This window comes from Enoplosus armatus, chromosome 6, assembly GCF_043641665.1.
Source record: "Enoplosus armatus isolate fEnoArm2 chromosome 6, fEnoArm2.hap1, whole genome shotgun sequence".
In the NCBI taxonomy this organism is placed as follows: Eukaryota; Metazoa; Chordata; class Actinopteri; order Centrarchiformes; family Enoplosidae; genus Enoplosus; species Enoplosus armatus.
In genome coordinates, this window is record NC_092185.1 from 11,190,915 (window position 1) to 11,212,074 (window position 21,160).

The following is a 21,160-nucleotide window of genomic DNA, read 5'->3' on the forward strand; positions in this document are numbered from 1 at the left end:
TCAGTGCAGAGTAGTGAAAATCAACGTAACATCTCTCTTTTAAAGATCCACTTTCTTTCTTTACTTTTCATGGGTGTAACATACAGTAGCTTTTAATCATTCAAATAACAGCTTTCCCAAGTCACTGTGTTTTGATGTTGGAGGTGTAAAGGGCACATGTTGGATGTCTACATTTCAAGGTGAAAATAAAGTATATACACAACAGTTAGTTGTGCTGACATATACAATATGTGAACAGCAAAAAACACGAACTTCCTTTATATGATTCACACTTTCAAATACTGTCTGTAAATGTTTTCTTTTCAGATACTGTAAAATGTGCTTAATAATGATCCACTCTGAGGTATCCCTACAACTTTCATGCAAATACTGACAATCGCATAACAATATGTAGTAAGTAAGTACATCTCCCAAGAAACAAACAACCTTTCACAGTTTCATTTTGACACAGAAACCTGTTTAAATAAAGGTTTCATTATAAAGAATAAACAATAATAAGAGAATACAATCGTTATATTTATACATATACTTTTCTGTCACAATTCTGTGACTCCTTCTAGGCACATGAACAAATAGAAAAGATGCCAGTGCAACAGGAGACTATAGGCCTGTCAATATAAATGAATTTACACAAATACAATCAATGCTGAGACTTGATATGTCTATCTGACAGCATCATCATAGTAAATATGACAGTAGGTAGTGCGTATAAAACAATGCTACACTTTATGAAAGAATCTGAATGTTTACTTTTTTTTCCCATTTGTAAGACAACTATGTGTAACTAAGATATTCTCATGAGATCCAACAGAGGTATTATAAATGCCAACAGGACGCTGCAGGGCCAGCTACAAACCAATGCTGGCAATCATGCACAAGTCTTTTGCATGAGCGGATATACAGTATTGGGCCTCATTCCTCAATGATCCTCTTCTGGTCAGCAGATCAGGATGGCCTCTCAACCACTCGTGAATCTGTGAGCTTCAGCTGGCAGTAAGGCCCTCTGAATATGACCACTGCTGCTGCTGCTGCCGCGAGGACGCAAAGTCACGCAAGAGCCGTGAACGCCGGAGATGAGCAGCCTAGAGGAGCGAGCACTTGAAGAATTTTATTCTCTTCGACTTTTTCTCTGTGATCTTGACTGGTTTGCCTGATCCTCCGGCATTGTTGTCAGTCTAGCGAGAAAAGATATGAGTGGAAAAATGTAATGAATACAGTATTAAATGAGTGAGACTTCACATTAAATGTAGCAACTGTCAAGGGCGTAGGTTTAATTTCACAAGTGTGTGTGTGTGTGTGTGAAAAAAGAGGCTATTTCCTGCATTTATATTCACACCAATCTAGCAAATACACATTATTATGAAACTGGGTATCAGGCTTGTAAAATTATAAATGTTATGTCCATTGCAGTACTATTAATACACTAATGTCAATTAAAACATTTGGTTTTCATTAATAAAGCGCTCATACTTTATGATAAATATTGTATATGCATCTTTACAATAAAGGGCACTGTCATTTACTGCCTTATGTTTGAAGGTTGTTCAATTCTTGCATATCTTTTAGGAGAATATTGATATAAACAAAAACATATATTCAAATAATTTATTTTTTCTCAAAACAAGGAGTTGGGAGATTTTTTTCAAGCCCTTTATCTTGCTTGCAGTCCTCCTATCAGGCTGCAGGTACAAACATCCACCTATCAGAGGGGAGTGATGGAACCTCTTTGTAGCCTGAGAGGTGAAACACAGGGCAAAGAAAGGCCGCCGAGCACTCGCTAGTGCTGGCAAAGCTTAATTGCTGTGAGTGCAGGAATAATTGAAAGCAACCTAGATGAGCATATCAACATTTTCATCAGTTTCTCTCTTCTCTCAAATGAAAAATGGCGGCTGGAAAGTAAGAAGACTATTTCAGTGAATAAATCCAACTGAAACTACAAAAGTGTGGGGGTGACAAAAATCACATTTTGAGGGGACATGCCACCCCACATCCCTAGTGGAAATTACGGCATTGGCATCTATTAAAAGAATCTCTTAACCACTTACTGTCTTTGAGCTCAGATTATGTAATATGTCTCGTCCCATGGTATAAAAAGCCTAGGATGACAAAACAAAATGTTACATGTACATATTTATCAGTCATGTTACGTGGTGCTTTCAGGGTTAAAAAACGTACCTCTTCTACCATTAAGCTAGACTTTGCACTGGTTTCCAAGAACTTCACTCCATAATCAATAGCCAGCTATGTGAGATAAAAAAATACAATGTTAGTGTCACTCAATGCAAATTGGAAAAGTGCACAGCATTTCAGTTTGTTTGAGACTGCTGCTTAGTAATGACTGGCTGCAGAGACTCACTTTTTCACCCCTGTCTTTGGACACCTGTCTCCTGTCAGTCATATCACATTTGTTACCCAGGATCATCTTCTCCACATCCGACGAGGCATGCTGGGAGAAAGTAGAGAAAGACTCATTCTGCAAAGTTGTGCGTGTATTACTCTCAGCACATAGTAACAATATCAAACAGCAATTTCTACCAAATATAAATTCATTTTATACAAAAATATGAGTTAAATTACTGATAAGTTTCCATTCAAAGCTCACCTCCTCAATATTTCTAATCCAGTTTTTTATGTTTTCAAAGGACTTCTCATTGCAGATGTCATAGACCAACATAATGCCCTGTGAAGAAAAATAGTCATCCTCAGCAACAATATCTCAGACCCTGTGATATGTAAGATAAACCCACAGGGAGGAAGTGAAGGATGAGGTGCAGACTTACCATTGCTCCTCTGTAGTAGGCTGTAGTGATGGTGCGAAACCTCTCCTGTCCTGCAGTGTCCCTGGAAACATCAAATTATCTTTAATGGTAAATGGTCAAATTCGTGTCACACAAGAAGAGAAAAAAAGCCTACCCAAATTACACTCACCAAATTTGAAGCTTGACTCTCTTTCCATCCAGCTCTATTGTTCTGATTTTGAAGTCTATTCCTGCATTTGAATAAACAAACACAGATAGAACAATAGAGGCTGATACTTGCTGCATTGATTAGTTACATGATATTATAAAAACAAATTCACATGGCTAAGATGCCCCCGCAAACCAGGCAGAACTTTTTATGGACTGTTAATCCTGTCAAGTTGTGGGAGGACATCATTCAATGTCACAGCAAAACTAGCTGCCGTAGTGTACTGTAGAGCTTTATCAAGGATATAACAATATTATGGCAATTCTGAATGGGACAAAAAAGGCTTCAAGGTTTCCAGAGGTAAAAAAAATTATGACTATAGTTTTGATCTCATTCTATATTTAACCTTATTGGTGTCTATGAGCCATCAAGGACAGGAGATCATTATAATTTGAAGTCCCATTGTCTTGTTTTTATGCAGTTGCTGCCCCTTTAAACATTGAGGGTCTGTATAATATCATAAAAGAATTGCTACCCTATAGGTATTCATACGACTATATATTGACCGTCACTAATGCAATGCAGTAAGGCTTTATATTCAGTTGATATGGGCATGCATAATGTCAGATTTATCGTTAGGGGCGGCTGCAGGGTACTCACCTATTGTGGATATGAAGGTGGTATTGAAGGAGTCCTCGCTGAATCTGAACAGCAGACATGTCTTGCCGACTCCGCTGTCTCCGATGAGCAACAGTTTGAAGAGATAATCGTACGTTTTCGCCATTTATACACACTATAAACACCAACGTTTAACGACAATATAAGGCCGTGCGGAGCCGGGATCCCCCGTCTGGAAATCCTCAACTGTCTGTGGCAGACTGGCAGCAGACCGGTGCCGAGATGGGTGACGTCGCTTTCCGCTTTGCATTGTGGTCCATGTAGTTTAAAGGGGTCAAGCAGGTTCTGCTTTTTGATACATTTTATCATGAGGTGACTGCAACATACCATAATGTTTCGTAGTAGTCTATACCTCCAATGATAATGATTTGAAAAACTAAAGGCCTGCATGAACAAAGATTTTACGCTTTTTAACCTCCTTTTTCATTAAAATGCCCTCATGTAAGTTACACCCATTTCATGCTCTTCTGTGTCAAAAAATTTGTTTGGCAAAGCTCAAACCCCCAAAAACATGAGAGCTCAGAGGAAGGCTTTACAAAATGTGTATTATTCTGATATTATAAAAAATTTTATTTATAAAAAATATACTGAAAATAAAATATTACAAATATAACAAACACATCAATAAGCTAAAAATGACGCATGCAGGTTAATTTAAGTAGTTCATGAGAAAATGGCAAAAATCCACAATACCCCTATCTTTCTTTTGATAAATCTTTTTTTTTTTTTAAATATTGCAATTGGATCCACACCAATACTATCTCTATTCCCTTGGCTTAAGACCTAACTTTTTTACAAAGTTCCACTGAAGGCCGAGCTCAAGTTTTTAAGATATCCTGTTGACAATATTCTGTGATGTGCCCTCCCCGGTCCAGTTCCTGCTGTTATACAGCTTGTTTCTGTACAACCAACCCACGTATGCACAGGAAGGCGAGCCTAGCACGGTGAAAATGCCTGTAAGTTACAATGTTTTGTTAATAATAGTTGATATAAAGTGTTATCAGCTGTCAGTGCTTCCTATTGTCGAGTTTCACACGGTGCAGTAGTTGTGTTCGCGGTCTGAAACCTCTTTAGTTGTGTTGTTGACATGAAGCAGCGCCAGCACATGGAGTGAAAGTTAGCTAACATAGCCCTGTCTGGCACGGGTAGCGACTACTTGCTGAAACGCGACTGTAACAAACGTGAATGCTATATAAACTCTAGCGGAGTACTTTCCGGCCACGAAACAGTCGGTATCTGTATTCTAATGTTTGTTTTTTTTACACAAGGCCCGTCTTTACGGTTTCTTACTAGTCAATTTAACTAACATTTCTTTTATGTAAAACTGAAGTGTGTGTACTTACGGTACAGTGTTGTTCCATCGTTCATGCTAAAACGTTAGCAATTTGACTTATTTGTGTTGTAGATTGAAAAACACAACAAATGACCAACTACCTTGTTAATCACAAGAGTAACGTTATAATCATTGAAGCATTTATTAAGTAATTGTGGGATCAGATAGATAATGTACCGTAATTACCTTGATATATTACGCATCCAAACTTATATTACTGAACCTGGCTCAGGTCTAATTACTTAAAACTGTCTGTTAAATGAAATGTCACAACTGATTTGTGTTTTTTATTCGTTCTAGCTGGCCAAAGACCTCCTCCACCCTTCTGTTGACCATGAGAGAAGACAACATAAAAAGAAAAGACTTGTTCAGAGTCCTAACTCTTACTTTATGGACGTGAAATGTCCAGGTATACCAATGCAGTAGATTTAGGTCCTGCTGCGTAGGCTTGAGGCAGTGTTTTAAGGCCATTTGTTTGATCACAAATTGACTGATTTACTCCTGGCATGTTTTTTGTTGTGATTTAGCCATCCTTTACATCACATTACATACATGACATTCATTTAAATTTCACTTAGTGCATTTATGACAGTATATGTGTTGGGCCTATTTTTTGCAGTCTTAACACTGTGTCTTTGCAGGCTGCTACAAGATCACCACCGTGTTCAGCCATGCACAGACAGTGGTACTCTGTGTGGGATGCTCAACTGTGTTGTGCCAGTCAAGGGGAGGAAAGGCCAGACTGACAGAGGGTAAAACATCCACAAAAAACTTTAATTACTGCTAGTGCTATATACTCTGTTAAAGTCAAGAGTATAAAGCAAAGCTTTTAAGCTGTACATATCCCAAAGTCTAACTCATTTTCATTTTTTCTTTACAGGTTGCTCTTTCAGGAGGAAGCAACATTAAAATGGGATTGCACACTTAATGTAATTAAGCCATGCTGTTGAAAAATCCAGTATTTTCCTTTGATTACGATGTAGTTGTGCATTCATTAATGACATGTTCTGTCACTGTATAGATGTCCAACTTTTATGACAAATTTATAAACTAGCAACATTTTTAATAATGGAAGATATGTAAAATTTCACAAAGTAAATAAATAAAGCTATTACAAAAGTTGACTCATTCTGAGATTTTTATTGAGAAATAATCAAAAATGTTTGTCATGACTGAAATTACCTTCACAGAAAGCATACAAGTAGTCCTTTTTGAATGAAAAGAAATGATTTGTGCCATAGATTTCTTAGGAAACTTACACATATAAAAGACATGGATCTTAAATACAGAACATATAAGACAGTAACACCAAAATACAGTTTTGATAACTTGGGAAGCACAAATAAAATGTGAAATGAGTACTCCACTTGCACATCTGTGTCCCAGGAGAGTTGCACAAACAATGGCATTGGAAACAGTTTTAAACATAATGTTACTAATTTGCAGTGTATTACTTTGTGAAAAACAGGACTTTTTTCAAAGGTACGTCCGTCACAAAAAAAGTAAAAAGAAAATCCAAAACAAAAAAACACACACACCCAACAACATGTTTATACCATAGACTATGATTACTGCGTCTGACATTGCACTCCACCTCTGGGACCCTCCTCGTCTTCCTCGTAAGCTTCCCTACTGTAGTTCTTCTCTTTTGTCCGCTCATCCACCTCACAGAGCACCACCTCCTCCATGTCATCAGTCATCATCACGTCCTCCCTGGGAGGAAGCAGTCTTTCCAACTGGAACATGAGATGCTCTGGGAGCCAGTCTTTTTCTGGGAATTCCACCTGTGGGATGAATTACAATTAGCTTTTCACTGCAACAAAGAATCTGACAGAGAGATTTAAATCCCAAATTGTGTCAAACTGGTGAAATGTTTTGCGCTCAGTGTCTTACGTGGAACTGAATGATGAGCTGTCCCCTTTCAAAAGGATCCCTGTAAAGTGGCATGCCCTCATTCTGAACACATTTGATGTCATCGTGCTTGATTACTTCACCTGTTGATTAAAAAAAAGGCAGATGTTCATGAAATTTGAATTACAAATATTGTCAACCTAAAAACCAGATAAGCCAGTGCTGGAGGCCAGTTGATCTCAGTCAATTACCTGGCTGTGAGCTGATGATGAGGATCCTGTTGTCTAATGTCTGAACAGTCTTCCGGAAACCACACAGGGCCTCAACAAGTTTGATGTTCATCTTCATTATCAAATTATCTTCTTGTCTCTGGAAAACGGGGTGCTCCTTCTGATCCAGCACAGTGATTACATCCCCAGGCTCCAGTCCCGGTTCCTGGTCGCCTTCTCCACTGAATGTGATTTTCTGACCATCTTTCATGCCTGCGAAACACATTTATCTTCAGTTTAGTTTGTGTTGCAAAACAAATTTAGACTGCTAACTAGTAGTAGTATCTCAGATGGGAAAAACACGTACCTTTGTCGACGTTAACTTCAAGAATTTTCTTCTTGCGTTCTACTTTGTGTCCATTGCAGTTCTTGCAGCGGTCCTTTGAGTTAATTTTCTCGCCCTGTCCCTGGCAGTCTGCACACATGCTTTGGATCTGCTGAATCATGCCTGGCCCAATCTGTTGCACCTTGATTTGTACTCCTTTTCCTTTGCAATTTGAGCACTTCTCCATGGCACCTTTCTTCCCACCATAACCTGTAATAAACAGTATACTGTCATTTTACTGAACTTTTGAACAATTATTTATTGTATATGGGATTAAAAAACAAACAATACGACACTACCTACCGTCACATTTTTCACAAATGACATTCTTCTGAAGTCCAAGCTTCCTGGTGCTGCCATTGTACATCTCCTCCAGTGTAACACCAAGCTGGTGGACGACATTCTTCCCTACAGGAAAAAAAGCATGTTAAAAAGTTATACAAGTTATAGGTATTTGAATATATAAACTTACAAATGCCCTGTTGCTAGATTACTTATAAAACTGTAATAAAATATATCTTACCTCTTCTCTCTCTCTGCATCCTTCCCCCACCTCCAAAGAACATGTTGAACATGTCCATTGGGGAAGTTCCTCCACTCATGCCTCCCTCTTTGATGGCTTGTTCTCCTCCTTGGTCATACAAGTCTCTCTTCCCTGGATCTGACAGCACCTCATATGCTTGAGATATAAGCTTGAACTGTGGAAATAAAAACAAAAAACATGAAGTCACGTTTGAAATGACTCCCTCCACTCTTCTCTCTAGTAAGTGGTAATGGCTGATTAGTTTCATGTTTCCAGAATGTCCTGATGTCTTGAGCATGTTTTATGATAATGCCTCCGAATGTGCAGATAACTGACATCAGTAATGTGTCAAACCCAGTTCTTTCTACATTCATCAGCCTAATGAGCCCTTCAGTGTTAAGATGTTGTCTACAAGGACAGTAAACAACCACTTCATTCATTTTATTTTAAACATTAATTTCACAACTTCCTGACATTGAAGCATTTCAACCATGAATGTATGATAAGATATTATTATGATAAGATATTATCATACATCCATGATTTCAACCCAGGGTCAGGAGGGCTAATCTTCCTGTACCTAAACAGGAGCTGCGACTAGATCATTCTAGAAAGTTCCCACTGTCAATTCAACCAGGCGTGCAGTTTAAAATTAGAAAGGGCACTTCCAACAGTCCATACACGGCTGCGGGGACACCATAAAGGTCTCTAACGCTATATGTAACTCACCTTCTCTCCTTCATTGGGGTTCTTGTCAGGGTGGTATTTCAATGCGAGTTTTCGATAGGATTTTTTGATTTCCTCCGCTGAGGCGTTGGGCCTGACGCCCAAGAGATCGTAGTAGGCGGTTTCGTGAACCATGGTGACAACCTAAAACAAAACAAGCCAGAAGAACATTAGCTAGAATATTTCATAAAACTGACACTATTTTGTCCAAGGATCCAATGCGATCGTTAGCGAAGTAGTCACATGTCAAACATCGTCAAACGTTAACGCTAGCTAATATTACCTAATAACTTAAATTCACATTAGCAAGAACGACCGCTAGCTCAAAAGACGTTATAAAACGTTAACCCACGTTTAAAATGCAGTAACGTTTGTCTCAAACAGATGACGTCAGGAAACGTTACCACAGACAGCACATGTGGGTAACTGACAATTCCTGTAAACCATACACTAGCTTATATTACGTCAAGTTTGAATGAAACCGCTAGCAATTATGAGCTGTATAGCTAAATATTCGTTCAAATGATAGTAACGTTACAATATACTTACTTGTCAGGTGTTGTTAATGTGACTGTGCTAGCTCTTTCCCGAGTAAGTTGCCGCTGACTGCTGCAGGAAGATGGCTGGTGCTTATAGTCGCTCGACAGCGCAGAACTTTCTGGAGAGCTCCTGTGAGAAGAGGGGGGCAGGGACTACGGAGTCTAGAAAAGACTGGAGAGGAAAAAAAGGCAAGAGGGAGGGGGGCTGAAGGTTTGCCAGATCAGCTTGTTATATAATTTGACCTAAATCTTCTAAAGTCTACATTACCATGGTTTGGTATATCGTTGATAAAAGTGCAGTGGGTCAAGCAATGGTGGAAGAAGTCACTCAGTACAAATGTAACAGTGCACAAATACAATGTCATTCAAAAATGTGCTTGAGTAGAAGTACATAAACAGCTAGATGTACTGAAAGTATAAAACACTCATTATACAGAATGACCCATTTCAGAAGAAAACAAATTGTATTATTGATGCAGAAATGTGTAAGCACCACTTTAATGTTGCAGCTGGTAAAGGTGGGGCTAATTCTAACTATTATATAGTGCTGGGAAGCTTCATCTATAATAATACATCTGAATTTATTTGTTGATTGTATTTTGCATTAATAATGTGAATCTGCAAAATAACTAGTAACTGAAGCTATCAAATGTAGTGGAGTAAAAAGTACAATATTTCCCAATGAAATGTAGTGAAGAAGAAGTTTAAAGTGGCATACAATAGAAATACTAGTGTTAAGTACAAGTACCTCGAAGTTGATATCATTTTTGATAAATATTTACCACTTCAGAAAAATAAATAACAGTTAGAATGTATGCTTTGGCCTGGCTCTGCTATATCTATTAAAGTATGGGAGCAAACTGGAAATAACTCAGTGGAAGAATAGGGTAATTTATCAAAATAACCATTGATTTCTGGGCTATAGTATTAAAGTAAAGTATTCCTGCTTTTGCAGAGGACTCTTGGGGACCTGTACCTTACATAACAGACAGAAATATTGCACAGTAATGATTGCAATGATGATTGTATGAGTGCAAAATGTAAAGCATTTGTCTAATTGATGTTGATTTAGATACTGAATTAAGAGCTGCAGATGTTGTCTTGACTAGCTAAAGACCACAGGGTCCACTTCAAAATGATTAAATGAAGTATTAAAGCTCTATTCAACTTTTTGAATTAACTGAGCCACACACAAAGCCAATTTGAAATACTAAACTCAAATATTAGGCTGTTATAATTTCTATCCTACTCATATCACCACCATGGTCAAAGTTTAAAGTGTAGTATTGATATGATTGGGGTTTTACCTTTCTGTGTGTGATTTAAGGGAAGATAATAATCACACTGTTTTACATTTGAAAAGACTAGAGCTGATTTAAATTCAGGACGTGGTCTTGAGCGAACGGTCCAATTCACTGCACATGTGGACTTTCTGATTTGTTTCGCAACCATTAACGGCTTCATGAGGCTTTTGGAACTGCACGTCTTTTTAGTTTACTAGTTCCTGAAACATAGGCCTACATGTGGAAATATTAAAGGGTGTACTGGTCCAACAAGAACAGATTTTCTGCTTCACAGCAGTCAGATTTTGAAAGGTGTCTCCTTTGAGCAAACCCAGAGCCACACTAGCAGAAGATTTACCAACTAACAGTATGGAATTCCCTAATGAAGAGAAGGGAGATGATCAACTTCAGAACAGGTAAGCAACCTGGAATTAACTTTTTTGTTTCTTTAATCAAGAGGATGAGAAGATGCTATACTCTCCTCTAATAAGAATACTCTTAAGAAGAAGCTAACAATTCAGTGTAGCTGTGGGATATGTTATAATAGTTTTTAGTTAAGGCTGATTGAACCAGATCCCCCTATTAGCATGCAAGTTCAATACAATACAAAATTAGAAGAGTGATGACACGCTTGTACCAGATTTTGTCCCTGATCACTACTTTTGTTAGTCTGTATTCTTCACATTTGCCCAAGTTGCTGAATGAATGTTCCTGTCCACTTTGTATTAAAATGGCCCTCTGCTACTATTATAATAGCACCACGAACATAGATAAGGAATGGAAGCTAAAGGTCAATGTAGTCTCATTTATAGAGTAGAGAGTATTTTGTGACATAGAAGGTTTGCAACCTTTAGGCTACATCCGAATTTTTTGGTTAAATCAAACAAAATATATATCAAAATAACAGTTTTGATAAGTGAGAGTGAACAGTCTTTCAGCTTTCATTGAATATACTCTGTCAAGCAAAGCTATGGGGCTTTAGCTGTGCCAAAAGCCGGACATTGTGTTGGGTAAACAATGCAGCAAATTAGACCCATGTGATGGAATGAAAACAGCAGTCCAATCCTTTGCCACAAAGTGAGGTGGAGTGTATACGAGTTGTTTGGAGCCCATGTTTCCTCTGTGTGTTTCAGTGTTCAGGAGTCTATGGCACACGAGCAGACAGATAGCGAAGAACATGCCTCTGTAGGTGAGTTATGAGCACATGGGTCTAATACTGGTAGGATAACAGACATGGCTTTCATTCCTGTGTGGGAGAGACTAGGTTTGTTTTTCAGATTCGCTTTCTCTCACATCTCAGGAAAGAAAAACATAGAAGAGGAGTTTGCTGGTGCACTTCTTGCTCTAGCTCATTCTCTTTGGACCACTGATGCTGAAGGCTCAGTAAGACTGAGAATAGAAGAGGGGTGTGCAGAGGAACCTGTCACAGTTCATCAAATGTTCAAAGCCTCAGTTGAAAAATATGGAAACATGTACGCACTCGCCAGCAAGAAGAACAACAAATGGGAAAAGATGACTTTCTTTGAGTATTATCAGTTCTGCCGGAGAGCAGCCAAGAGCTTTATAAAGGTATGTTATACAAAAAGATAACTTATTATCTATAGTGCATACTAACTGACAATGTTTGACAATAATGGTCAGATTTGTTAAAAACGAAAAGAGAAAACTGTTTTGTTTATGTGTGCAGCTTGGTTTAGAGCGATTCCATGGAGTGGCAATACTGGGATTCAATTCAGCAGAATGGTTCTTCTCTGCAGTCGGTGCCGTCATGGCAGGGTGAGAAAGACACATCCTGCAGCAACAACAACCAGACTTGCATTACACTAAGCACTGACCTGAATCAGCCTGTATCCGTATACACTGTGTAATTGTTATTGTGCTGTTATCATTGTCTCATCAAGCTCCTGCTGCAAAGACACATTCACTAACTTATTTCTTTCTCCTATGTCTATGATGACATGTATTCTTCCTAAAGGGGGATAATGACAGGAATTTATGCCACAAATTCCCCAGAGGCTTGCCAGTACGTGGCTAGTGACTCCAAAGCCAACATTATCGTGGTGGAAAACCAAAAGCAGTTGGATAAAATCCTGCAGGTACTGTTACTTACATACATTAAGGTCTTCACCCACATGCAAAACATGCTGTGATAAATTTCTCACGCTTGATATTATAGATACGTGACAGACTGCCCCATCTGAAAGCCATAGTGCAGTACAGTGGACACCCCCAGCAGAAGATCTCCAATCTTTACTCGGTAAGTCCTCCTGACACCACATGAAACCATACGGGTCACAGAGACTGTCGAGCTCAGGCTGTGATGCTGTATGTTGCTGTTTTGGGACAGTGGGAGGAGTTCATGGAGCTGGGTCTGGAAGTTTCTGAGGGAGAACTAGACGACATCATCAGCAGCCAGAGAGCCAACCAATGCTGCGTCCTGATCTACACCTCTGGCACCACAGGCAAGCCAAAGGGAGTCATGCTCAGCCATGACAATGTAAGCTTTCGTGTGATAATTGTTGATCCATCAATCAGATGCTATTATAACTACATGCTGCATGTGTTCTTCTTGTCACATTATGCAAAAGCAGAAAAACGCAAACAAGGCTTCTGTCTAAATATATGATGACTATTCAGATCACATGGACTGCCAATCATGCCAGCAGGGCCGGGGACATGCAGCCGGCCGACACTAAACAAGAGTCACTAGTGAGCTACCTGCCTCTCAGCCACATCGCCGCTCAGATCTATGATCTCTGGACAGGCATCCAGTGGGGTGAGCTGGTGTACTTTGCACAGCCAGATGCCTTAAAGGTAAATAAAAATGCATATCTCACGCATATGTTAATAGCATATCTTAAAGGTTTGACATTTGTTATCACATTTTTATTCAATTAAAGGTAAAAGCAATGAGGTAAGGCTCTATTGTGGTTACAGCTAAGAGTTTTTGTCACAATTGCTTTTCCGTACCTCCTAAAAATGCATTGATTAAAAATACTGACAGATTTAATATATGTGTTTTTAAACTCTTTATGTACTTAATTCGCTGCAGGGAAGCCTGATAACAACACTGCGGGAAGTTTGTCCTACGTCCCACATGGGTGTCCCGCGGGTATGGGAGAAGATGATGGAGAAGATAAAACAGGGAATCAGTGAGTGTGGATATGTGAAAAAGAAACTGGTGACATGGGCAATGTCAGTCTGTCTGGAAGCCAATCAAAAGTGTACGCAAAAGTAAGCTTGAATTTTGTGAATACTTGTGCAATGTGAAAAAAATTGGGGATTTAAATAAAATAAAGAAACCCCACAAAACATACATGAATGCATTTTTCAAAGAGAGATGATTTAATTATATTGATATTTCACTTTTTGTTTTTTCAGGGATGATGAGAAATCTTTCCTTTTTTCCCTGGCTGACAGCTTCGTGCTGCAGAAGCTTCGGGCTGAGCTGGGCCTGTCTTGCTGTCAGAAGTTCTTCTCTGGAGCGGCACCGATCGGTAATGAAACGGTGCAGTTTTTCCTGGGCCTGAATATCTGGCTGTATGAGGCGTATGGCATGAGTGAGAGCACAGGACCTCACTTTATGTCAGGTCCCAAAGCTTACAAACTACCAAGGTAAAAATCCAAGGATCATAACAATTGTGTGTAAATGTGTTATGCTTAAGTGCTTTGACTTTTAATTTCATGAACATAACGGAAAACAGAAATAACAGAAAGAATTCTTTTCTCTGACGAAGCTGCGGCAAAGTGGTGCCTGGCTGTCGATACAAAATGGCCAACATAGACTCCGAGGGGACAGGTGAAATTTGCTTTTGGGGACGAAACATTTTCATGGGTTTCCTCAATGTGGAAGACAAAACAAGAGAGGCTTTGGATGAAGATGGATGGCTGCATTCTGGAGACCTAGGGAAGATCGACGAAGAAGGTTTCTTGTACATCACTGGGAGAATTAAAGGTAAAGCTATCTGAGCAAATAAGGCTATTGTAAGTAAATTGCTTGTGTTAGGTCACCAGAGCGCATGATGTTCTGCACTGATACAGCTCTACTATCCTTGTTAAGAGTCATCAACAGCCGTTATGTCAGGGTGCCCTCTCTCTCCATTCAGAGCTGATCATCACTGCTGGAGGGGAGAACGTTCCCCCTGTTCCCATAGAGGAAGCAGTGAAGAGGGAGCTACCAATCATCAGCAATGCCATGCTCATAGGCGACAAGAGGAAATTCTTGTCGATGCTTTTGACCCTAAAGGTAATCTGCCATTAGTTTTTATTCAGATAATGGAAAATGGCATGCTGTTATATAACTGATGGTATTTATTATCTAGTTTTCATTTAGTGTTATTCTTGTCAAGCTCCCTGTAGAGATTTGTAACAAAACAGGAAGTATGAATTAGGTGAAGAAATTAAAAGAACTGGTTTCACAAATTAGAATTTGACTTTCAGAATTATCCGTGTTTTATGTGGAAATATATACATTACTATATATTTATAATTTAATCCTGTGTTCCAGTGCTGTAACAATACAGAAACCATGGAGCCAACGGAGGAGCTGAGTACGGAAGCTGTGGTGTTTTGCCAACAGCTAGGCAGCCAAGCAACCGAGGTGTCTGACATCATTGGGGGAAAAGACAAAGAAGTGTACCGGGCAATTCAAGAGGGAATCAACAGAGTCAACTCTGCAGCCACCTCTAATGCCCAGCGCATACAAAAGTGGACTATTCTCAGGAAGGACTTTTCTGTTTCTGGAGGAGAGCTGGGTAAATCTAGCAGAACATCCATCAGTAGACAATGTTATATACTAAATAGATTATGCATTTTGTATTGAAAGCCATGCCATGTGGAGACTGCAGTGAACTGTTGCTCATTATATTGTTTTCTCGCTCCAGGTCCCACAATGAAGCTTCGTCGCCCCGTCGTGTTGGAGATGTACCACAAGGTCATAGAGAGCTTCTATGAATAGGGTCGTGTTCCTAGAGAAATTACATTGTAACTGTTAGTTTGGAAATCACGTGTCACTTGTGTATCTCATCATTCTTGTGGACATGCATGGAATTTAATTATATCTGTGTCTTGTGTACAGAATGTCTAAATAATAGAGGAACCATATTTAATTTTTAAATAATATTTAAGAGCAAACCAAGATAAAAGTTTAAATAGTGAATAATACTTGCTATTACAACACTGAGAATTTTACAAAGTCACACCATTTTGATGCATCTGAAATAGGTGTTTCTAATTTATATTTCTCTGCTATATTTTACTGCTTTAAAATCATACCAGTTACTTGCATTACCCATATTTTGTGTAAATATTAGGTGTTACTCTGTATATGGTTTATACAGATTCAGATAAAAACTCACAAAAACACGGACATAACTTTCACCAGGAATCTCATCAGAGGTCATTATAATAGCAGATTTGCATAACACTGAATAATGAATGAATGAAAAGTCTTTCTGATGTCATTGTAATACTTATTTTATACTTTCGTGATATTTGCAGCAAGAAACAGCATGACATGAAAAAAAAGACTTAGTGCAAAACATGTGCAAGTTTCAGGTTGCTGAAGCTTAATTATGCTTAAATCATTAAAGCCCCAATCAGTATTTTCTTTAACTGCATAAATGTGAAATGTATCCACAAACACAATACATTAGACAAGAGGCCAAATTCAGCCAATAAATAGACAACATCCACCACAGATTAAACAGTTTAGGAATAAAATGCATATATCACATATACAGTAACTGTAACTGGTCAAGAGTTTTAAGACAGTGCTTTGAAGTGTGCTGAGAGAAATAATAAAACATTCAGGATCTCAAACTCCTGAGTTTTCTTTTAAATATACCTATTTTGGTTTAAAATGTGCAGATACAACATGGCATGATGAATTAAAGAGATCTAAACCCTAACAATTAACACAGCCCCTTTAGCATCCTTTCAGCCCATATTCCGCACTCTTTCACATATTGCTTCAGTAAATTCGGAGCACTTTGAGTTTCCTCCCAGGTCTTTGGTAAGAACCTTGAAGACAGATAACAAAAGCATTATGAATCAGAATGGGAAGATATTACCACCAAAACTGCATGTTTTAATTTCTTGAAAAGTAGATTACCTGTCTGTCTCGAATGGTGTCAAAGCAGGCAGTTTCAATCTTCTTGGCGTGGCCGTGCAGGCCCATATGCCGCAGCATCATGACCGCACTGAGCAGCAAGGCGGTGGGGTTGGCCATGTCTTTTCCTGCTATATCTGGGGCAGTTCCATGAACCTGACAGGAGAAGTTAATCACAATCCATCATCATGGTTGACATTTCTATAAAAATCTAATTTCTACTGTGAAACTATGATCATGGGAGTACTTGTGAAACCTGTGAGGAAAAGTCTGTGAGTCTGACAAATGGGAATAAAAAGAACATACCGACTCAAATATGGCAACACCATTGGCGCCAATGTTTCCACTAGGGGTCACTCCAAGACCTCCAATCAGTCCAGCACAAAGATCACTGTGATGGTAAACACATACAGTTACCTTTAGATTTATTCTTGTGCATACACCTTGACCTCGCTAATTCGATTTCATGTACATAGGCACATCATTTTGAACTGATGCAGACAGACATCAGGGCCACAAATTTGCCATAACATTTTCAGTATCACTGATTATTACAGTTAAGGTTAACCCAAATATTCTGAATTAAGTTTTTTTTCATTGTTACACAAAAGTATTTTCTGTTAATATTCTGCCTGGTTGAATCCACCCAGTCAGCACTATTCTCCTGGTTTTAACACACTTTGGATTAGGGTTGCTTTGGTTTTCTGGCAAAGTAAATATTGTTGAATGAATTTTGTCTTCAGAACATAATCAGTTTATAAACTAGAAGTGTTATATTGTCATCAAAGAAAATATGAAGCACTGAGAATACAGAGTTACTGTTTTTAGTAAACAATTGTAATGATGCATGTTTTTATGTCTCTAACATCATACCAATCAGAGAGTTTTGCGTTTGATTGATAAATCACGAGCACCGTGTCCCCTCAGGGACAGCGTAGAATGGAAGGGGACTGTGAGGTTTAAAAGATGATGCCGGAAAAATGGTTGTTGTCCTGCATTCTGAACCTAGACCCCTGTAATCCAGATTTGAACTGTGCTTTCTGCAATCTGAAGAATAAACTACTTTGTACTAAATGAAGGAGAGAGTTTCGTTCTTCTGTATCTCACAGTTTGGTTTCTACGAACCTGAAAGTGGTTATTTATTTAAAGTAATTGAAGGCTGAACAAGGAGAAGAAAATCAACCACGACAATATGTTGCTATTTGGTGCAATTTAATGATGCACAGAAATTACAGAGAACATGCCATTTATCTTACCTCAAGATGTCTCCATACAAATTTGGCATCACTAATACATCAAACTGTGTGGGATCCTGTACCATCTGTAAAAACAGGTATAAACAATGCCACTACTAATCAGGAACGTTAAATATGTAAAATGTCTGACAAAATATTGCTTCTTATCCAACTAAAACATTCACACACACTAAACAAATTCATAACAAAAGCTATTGGGACTTACGTTGAGGCACACAGTATCCAAGTACATCTCAGTGAATTTGACATCTTTGTGCTTTTCAGCAGCCTCTCTACATTTTCGTAGGAAAAGCCCATCTGACATGCGCCTGCAAAAAAAATGTCAACAGAGGACAACCATTTAATTTTAGAAAACAGCTTTAAAATGACTTACTTAGTAAATTGTACTGAATACAACTTACATAATATTGGCCTTATGAACGGCAGTAACACTGGCCCTCTGATTATTTCTGGCATATTCAAAAGCATACTCTGCGATGCGTTGGCTGGCTTGCTCTGTAATGAGCTTAATACTCTGTACAACTCCATCAACAATCTGAAAATATACAAATCCAAGAAAGATTCAGGTAAAATCTGGAAACTATAAATAGTGTTTGAGTGATTTCAAAAACAAAATGTGAACAATTATATTCCTAAATATCAAAAGGTGTCTATGCTGGGGAAGCAAAAAAGACAATGAGATACAATGTTTTGATCTAAAGGAAACGAAATAGGCCTATATGTTGACTCAGTGAGGAAATAATCTAAAAGGTCAAAAGAATAAAACTGTAAACAATAATTAGTAACAACTAGGAAAATAATGTGTTGTTAAAGGGTCTTACCACATGTTCAATCCCACTGTATTCTCCCTCAGTGTTCTCCCTGATGGTGACCAGGTTCACATCAGTGTAGGGGGTCTTGTAGCCCTCAATGGACACACAGGGGCGTACATTGGCATAGAGGTCAAAGGTTTTCCTCAGCAGCAGGTTCATAGAGGGATGGCCAGCAGCTATTGGCGTCTTCAAAGGACCTGTGGATTGTTAAGTAATTCAAAGTGATTTACTAGTTACTAGTTACTAAGCTACTGGGATAGAGAGATTAGTTACTAGTCCCTTGAAAAACTATGTATGAGCGTGTCACCATCAGCGATAATTTACTGCCAATTAATCCCATTAGTATTTTAAGCGTATTAAGCAGGTTACCTTTTAGGCCAATTTTGTTCCTGTCCATTGATTCTTTGGCATCAGGAGGGATCATCCATTTGCCACCAGGTCCTTGGATGGCTGTAACATTTCTTTCTTCCCACTGAATAGGTGCCTAGATCAAAAGTGTATGTACAGAAAAATCACTACATTAGTTTACATTAAGCAGTTTTTTAAAAACTTTAATTGGGTTTCTGATTTTATTTGTTGAGTGTCAATGCTGGAGTAATAGAAATGTGTGTTGCAATGTCAAAAACAATTTTTCTGGTTCATGTTCCTGGTGAACAATGATGTTATTTTTCTGCTCCTCCACAACTAACTTTAGCTGCTTCAAAGATCTTCATAACAGCAGTGGAGATCTCTGGACCAATTCCATCCCCAGGGATTAAAGTGACAGTTTGAATCTGTAAGGCAGAACAAAGTTCTTATGTACTTATGCACTTCAGAGATAACAAGCAGTGACAAGCAAAAAGTTACATCAAAATCTTCAAGAAAATGTTACTGTAGCTCTAGAGGAAAGATACATACCCCACGGATGAACGTCCTGGGCTGTAGAGTGTCTTTCTTCAAAGCTCCAACCACCCATGACACCTGGCAATCAAAAAGGCCCAGGCACAAATCAAACACTTTACCCTAATACAAGCTGTTTCACTTCGACAGCATAAATACAGTCAGATAACTTAATTACTGTTACCAATCCTTGTACTTTACACTTTAGTAAACCAGAACATGAAAACCAGATAGATAGATAGATAGATAGATAGATAGATAGATAGATAGATAGATAGATAAGCATGTTTTTAGAGCAATCTGCAAAGGACACTCTGGAAGACGAGACTGCAGTTCACAGCAGGAGTTGTCAGTCCTTGTTAAAAAGCATGTTAGCTGTGTTGAAAAGGCAATTTTCTGTTGGCATGTTCAGTTGTAGACTATAAACAAATGAATTAGCCTTGGCTGATGATAAACATCATCACCCAGAGAGTGTAGTGTATGGGCGGGGGGCAAGGGCCCAAACACTACCCCAAAAAGGCCTGCAACAAGGGCATGGGCAAATAAGAACTAGCTTAGATGGCAAATTGAATGTTGTAATGTATGACCAACAGGAAAAGCGAGGCAAGAGGTCTCCTTTAGATTTGAAGCACGTCTGATACCTTACGGTACATAGGTTAGCTCAGTTGCAGAAATTGCACACAATAGCAAAGGCGCTCTGACTCCTAACGCACTGCAGGAGGAGAGTCAGCGTTTTAAAAGGTATGCTTAACTTACTTCCTGTGCCTTGATTTTATCGTTGCCATTGAGCGATAAACCCCACTTTTTTAGTAGATTAAGAATCTGTAGATGAGGGATATTTCTTAGACATTTGTTGCCATAATGTAACTAACTTTAATAGAAAGAGTTAAATTGAGCAAGACGCTGTAAACTAACTTTTACAACAATGCACGATAAAGGAAAACAGGTAGCTAGCTAGCCAACTACTCTTTCCGTCACATGCTAGCAAGCTAGCCCAAGAGTCAGGTTGCTATAGTAACTACAAGCAAGTAGCCTATGCGTTAGCGGCTAGCTAGTTATCTGGGTAGGTACTGTCTCGGGTATGCCTGCAGTCTTTGACTGTGTCAACGACAGTCTAACAACTTAACATCGGCCGATGAAGTGAAACACACTGCCCTGTGTTTGATGCAATTCATAAGAACGATTTACATATTTTTCCCGTACATACCGCTGACCTCCAAGCCTTCCCTGCCATCCTAAACCAGCCAAGGTCGATGCAGCAGCAGCAGCAGCAGCACTTGTCAAGCTAACCACAGTACAAAGCGGATTTCCGTTCTGGACGATTTTATTTCCTGAAATAAACCCTTATTAAATACATTCACACATTAGATAACGTAACGATTCTTGAGAGTTTTTATTATTTTGTAGTAGTAACATTCAAGTATGCACTCTTTTAATGTATTCTATAATATTGACCAATTTTACATTGCAACGTTAAAGGTTGGGCTCCCTTTGCTCTCACCGTCTTCCGGGATTAACACTGAGATTTAGGGGAGTGACTTTATATTTAGTCTCGAGTAATACCACACAATGTAAATGCGAGCTTCTCAGAGAAAAAAGGATATGTGTTACCATAAACGGGCTAACGATATATTGTTTGTCGGTAGTATGGATGGCCTGGTACATGGGGT

General features: G+C 38.7%; 5 protein-coding genes across 9 annotated transcripts; 2 read left to right on the forward strand and 3 right to left on the reverse strand.

Annotated features, from left to right (window-relative positions):
- Positions 1–1,082: 1,082 nt before the first annotated feature.
- LOC139286167 (ras-related protein Rab-8B-like) lies at positions 1,083–3,691 on the reverse strand. The gene is made up of 8 exons (XM_070906876.1): positions 3,568–3,691; positions 2,929–2,989; positions 2,781–2,841; positions 2,603–2,680; positions 2,357–2,446; positions 2,176–2,241; positions 2,046–2,096; positions 1,083–1,175 (listed from the first exon to the last, which is right to left on the reverse strand). The coding sequence occupies exons 1-8, from the start codon at positions 3,689–3,691 to the stop codon at positions 1,083–1,085; spliced, it is 624 nt and encodes a 207-aa protein (XP_070762977.1).
- Positions 3,692–4,460: 769 nt separating this feature from the next.
- Positions 4,461–6,025, forward strand: rps27l (ribosomal protein S27 like). The gene is made up of 4 exons (XM_070906650.1): positions 4,461–4,541; positions 5,219–5,327; positions 5,560–5,670; positions 5,799–6,025. The coding sequence occupies exons 1-4, from the start codon at positions 4,536–4,538 to the stop codon at positions 5,825–5,827; spliced, it is 255 nt and encodes an 84-aa protein (XP_070762751.1). The 5' UTR covers positions 4,461–4,535; the 3' UTR covers positions 5,828–6,025.
- An 18-nt stretch (positions 6,026–6,043) lies between these two features.
- Positions 6,044–8,749, reverse strand: dnaja (DnaJ heat shock protein family (Hsp40) member A). Of its 4 annotated transcripts, none has more exons than XM_070906652.1 (7): positions 8,616–8,749; positions 7,887–8,061; positions 7,667–7,771; positions 7,346–7,573; positions 7,021–7,251; positions 6,812–6,912; positions 6,044–6,702 (listed from the first exon to the last, which is right to left on the reverse strand). In XM_070906652.1, exons 1-7 carry the CDS (start codon positions 8,745–8,747, stop codon positions 6,487–6,489), a joined length of 1,188 nt encoding a protein of 395 aa, XP_070762753.1. In that variant the 5' UTR covers positions 8,748–8,749; the 3' UTR covers positions 6,044–6,486. The 4 variants fall into 4 exon arrangements, with proteins under 4 accessions (XP_070762753.1, XP_070762752.1, XP_070762754.1 ...); XM_070906651.1 differs by having other exon boundaries at positions 7,887–8,109; XM_070906653.1 differs by lacking the exon at positions 7,021–7,251.
- A 2,054-nt stretch (positions 8,750–10,803) lies between these two features.
- On the forward strand, positions 10,804–15,391 carry acsbg1 (acyl-CoA synthetase bubblegum family member 1). The gene is made up of 14 exons (XM_070907492.1): positions 10,804–10,850; positions 11,568–11,623; positions 11,735–12,003; positions 12,122–12,210; positions 12,410–12,530; positions 12,611–12,691; positions 12,782–12,931; positions 13,072–13,248; positions 13,487–13,668; positions 13,816–14,049; positions 14,172–14,389; positions 14,541–14,680; positions 14,942–15,188; positions 15,318–15,391. Exons 1-14 carry the CDS (start codon positions 10,804–10,806, stop codon positions 15,389–15,391), a joined length of 2,085 nt encoding a protein of 694 aa, XP_070763593.1.
- Positions 15,392–15,890: 499 nt separating this feature from the next.
- On the reverse strand, positions 15,891–20,784 carry idh3a (isocitrate dehydrogenase (NAD(+)) 3 catalytic subunit alpha). Of its 2 annotated transcripts, XM_070907327.1 has the most exons (12): positions 20,698–20,724; positions 20,247–20,312; positions 19,509–19,571; positions 19,301–19,384; positions 18,981–19,095; positions 18,621–18,808; positions 18,201–18,334; positions 18,005–18,107; positions 17,800–17,864; positions 16,850–16,934; positions 16,547–16,699; positions 15,891–16,455 (listed from the first exon to the last, which is right to left on the reverse strand). In XM_070907327.1, the coding sequence occupies exons 1-12, from the start codon at positions 20,722–20,724 to the stop codon at positions 16,372–16,374; spliced, it is 1,167 nt and encodes a 388-aa protein (XP_070763428.1). In that variant the 3' UTR covers positions 15,891–16,371. The 2 variants fall into 2 exon arrangements, with proteins under 2 accessions (XP_070763428.1, XP_070763429.1); XM_070907328.1 differs by lacking the exon at positions 20,247–20,312 and having other exon boundaries at positions 20,698–20,784.
- Between the last annotated feature and the right edge of the window lie 376 nt (positions 20,785–21,160).

Bases quoted from the DNA above. Each gene is read 5' to 3' on its own strand.
- LOC139286167 (XM_070906876.1), bottom strand. From the start codon at position 3,691: ATGGCGAAAACGTACGATTATCTCTTCAAACTGTTGCTCATCGGAGAC. The intron at 2,447-2,602 runs GTGAGCTTTGAA...ACTTTCTCCCAG, and splicing joins GGATTAGAAATATTGAGGAG to CATGCCTCGTCGGATGTGGA. The intron at 2,097-2,175 runs GTACGTTTTTTA...TTGTCATCCTAG, and splicing joins CTAGCTTAATGGTAGAAGAG to GCTTTTTATACCATGGGACG.
- rps27l (XM_070906650.1), top strand. The intron at 5,328-5,559 runs GTATACCAATGC...GTGTCTTTGCAG, and splicing joins TATGGACGTGAAATGTCCAG to GCTGCTACAAGATCACCACC. The intron at 5,671-5,798 runs GTAAAACATCCA...TTTTCTTTACAG, and splicing joins AAAGGCCAGACTGACAGAGG to GTTGCTCTTTCAGGAGGAAG.
- dnaja (XM_070906651.1), bottom strand. From the start codon at position 8,747: ATGGTTCACGAAACCGCCTACTACGATCTCTTGGGCGTCAGGCCCAAC. The intron at 6,913-7,020 runs GTAATTGACTGA...TTTAATCAACAG, and splicing joins CATCATCAGCTCACAGCCAG to GTGAAGTAATCAAGCACGAT. The intron at 6,703-6,811 runs GTAAGACACTGA...TTCATCCCACAG, and splicing joins AGCTCATCATTCAGTTCCAC to GTGGAATTCCCAGAAAAAGA.
- acsbg1 (XM_070907492.1), top strand. From the start codon at position 10,804: ATGGAATTCCCTAATGAAGAGAAGGGAGATGATCAACTTCAGAACAG. The intron at 12,531-12,610 runs GTACTGTTACTT...TTGATATTATAG, and splicing joins AGTTGGATAAAATCCTGCAG to ATACGTGACAGACTGCCCCA. The intron at 15,189-15,317 runs GTAAATCTAGCA...TTCTCGCTCCAG, and splicing joins TGTTTCTGGAGGAGAGCTGG to GTCCCACAATGAAGCTTCGT.
- idh3a (XM_070907327.1), bottom strand. From the start codon at position 20,724: ATGGCAGGGAAGGCTTGGAGGTCAGCG. The intron at 19,572-20,246 runs GTAAGTTAAGCA...TTTGATTGCCAG, and splicing joins ATAAAATCAAGGCACAGGAA to GTGTCATGGGTGGTTGGAGC. The intron at 16,456-16,546 runs GTAATCTACTTT...TCTGTCTTCAAG, and splicing joins ACACCATTCGAGACAGACAG to GTTCTTACCAAAGACCTGGG.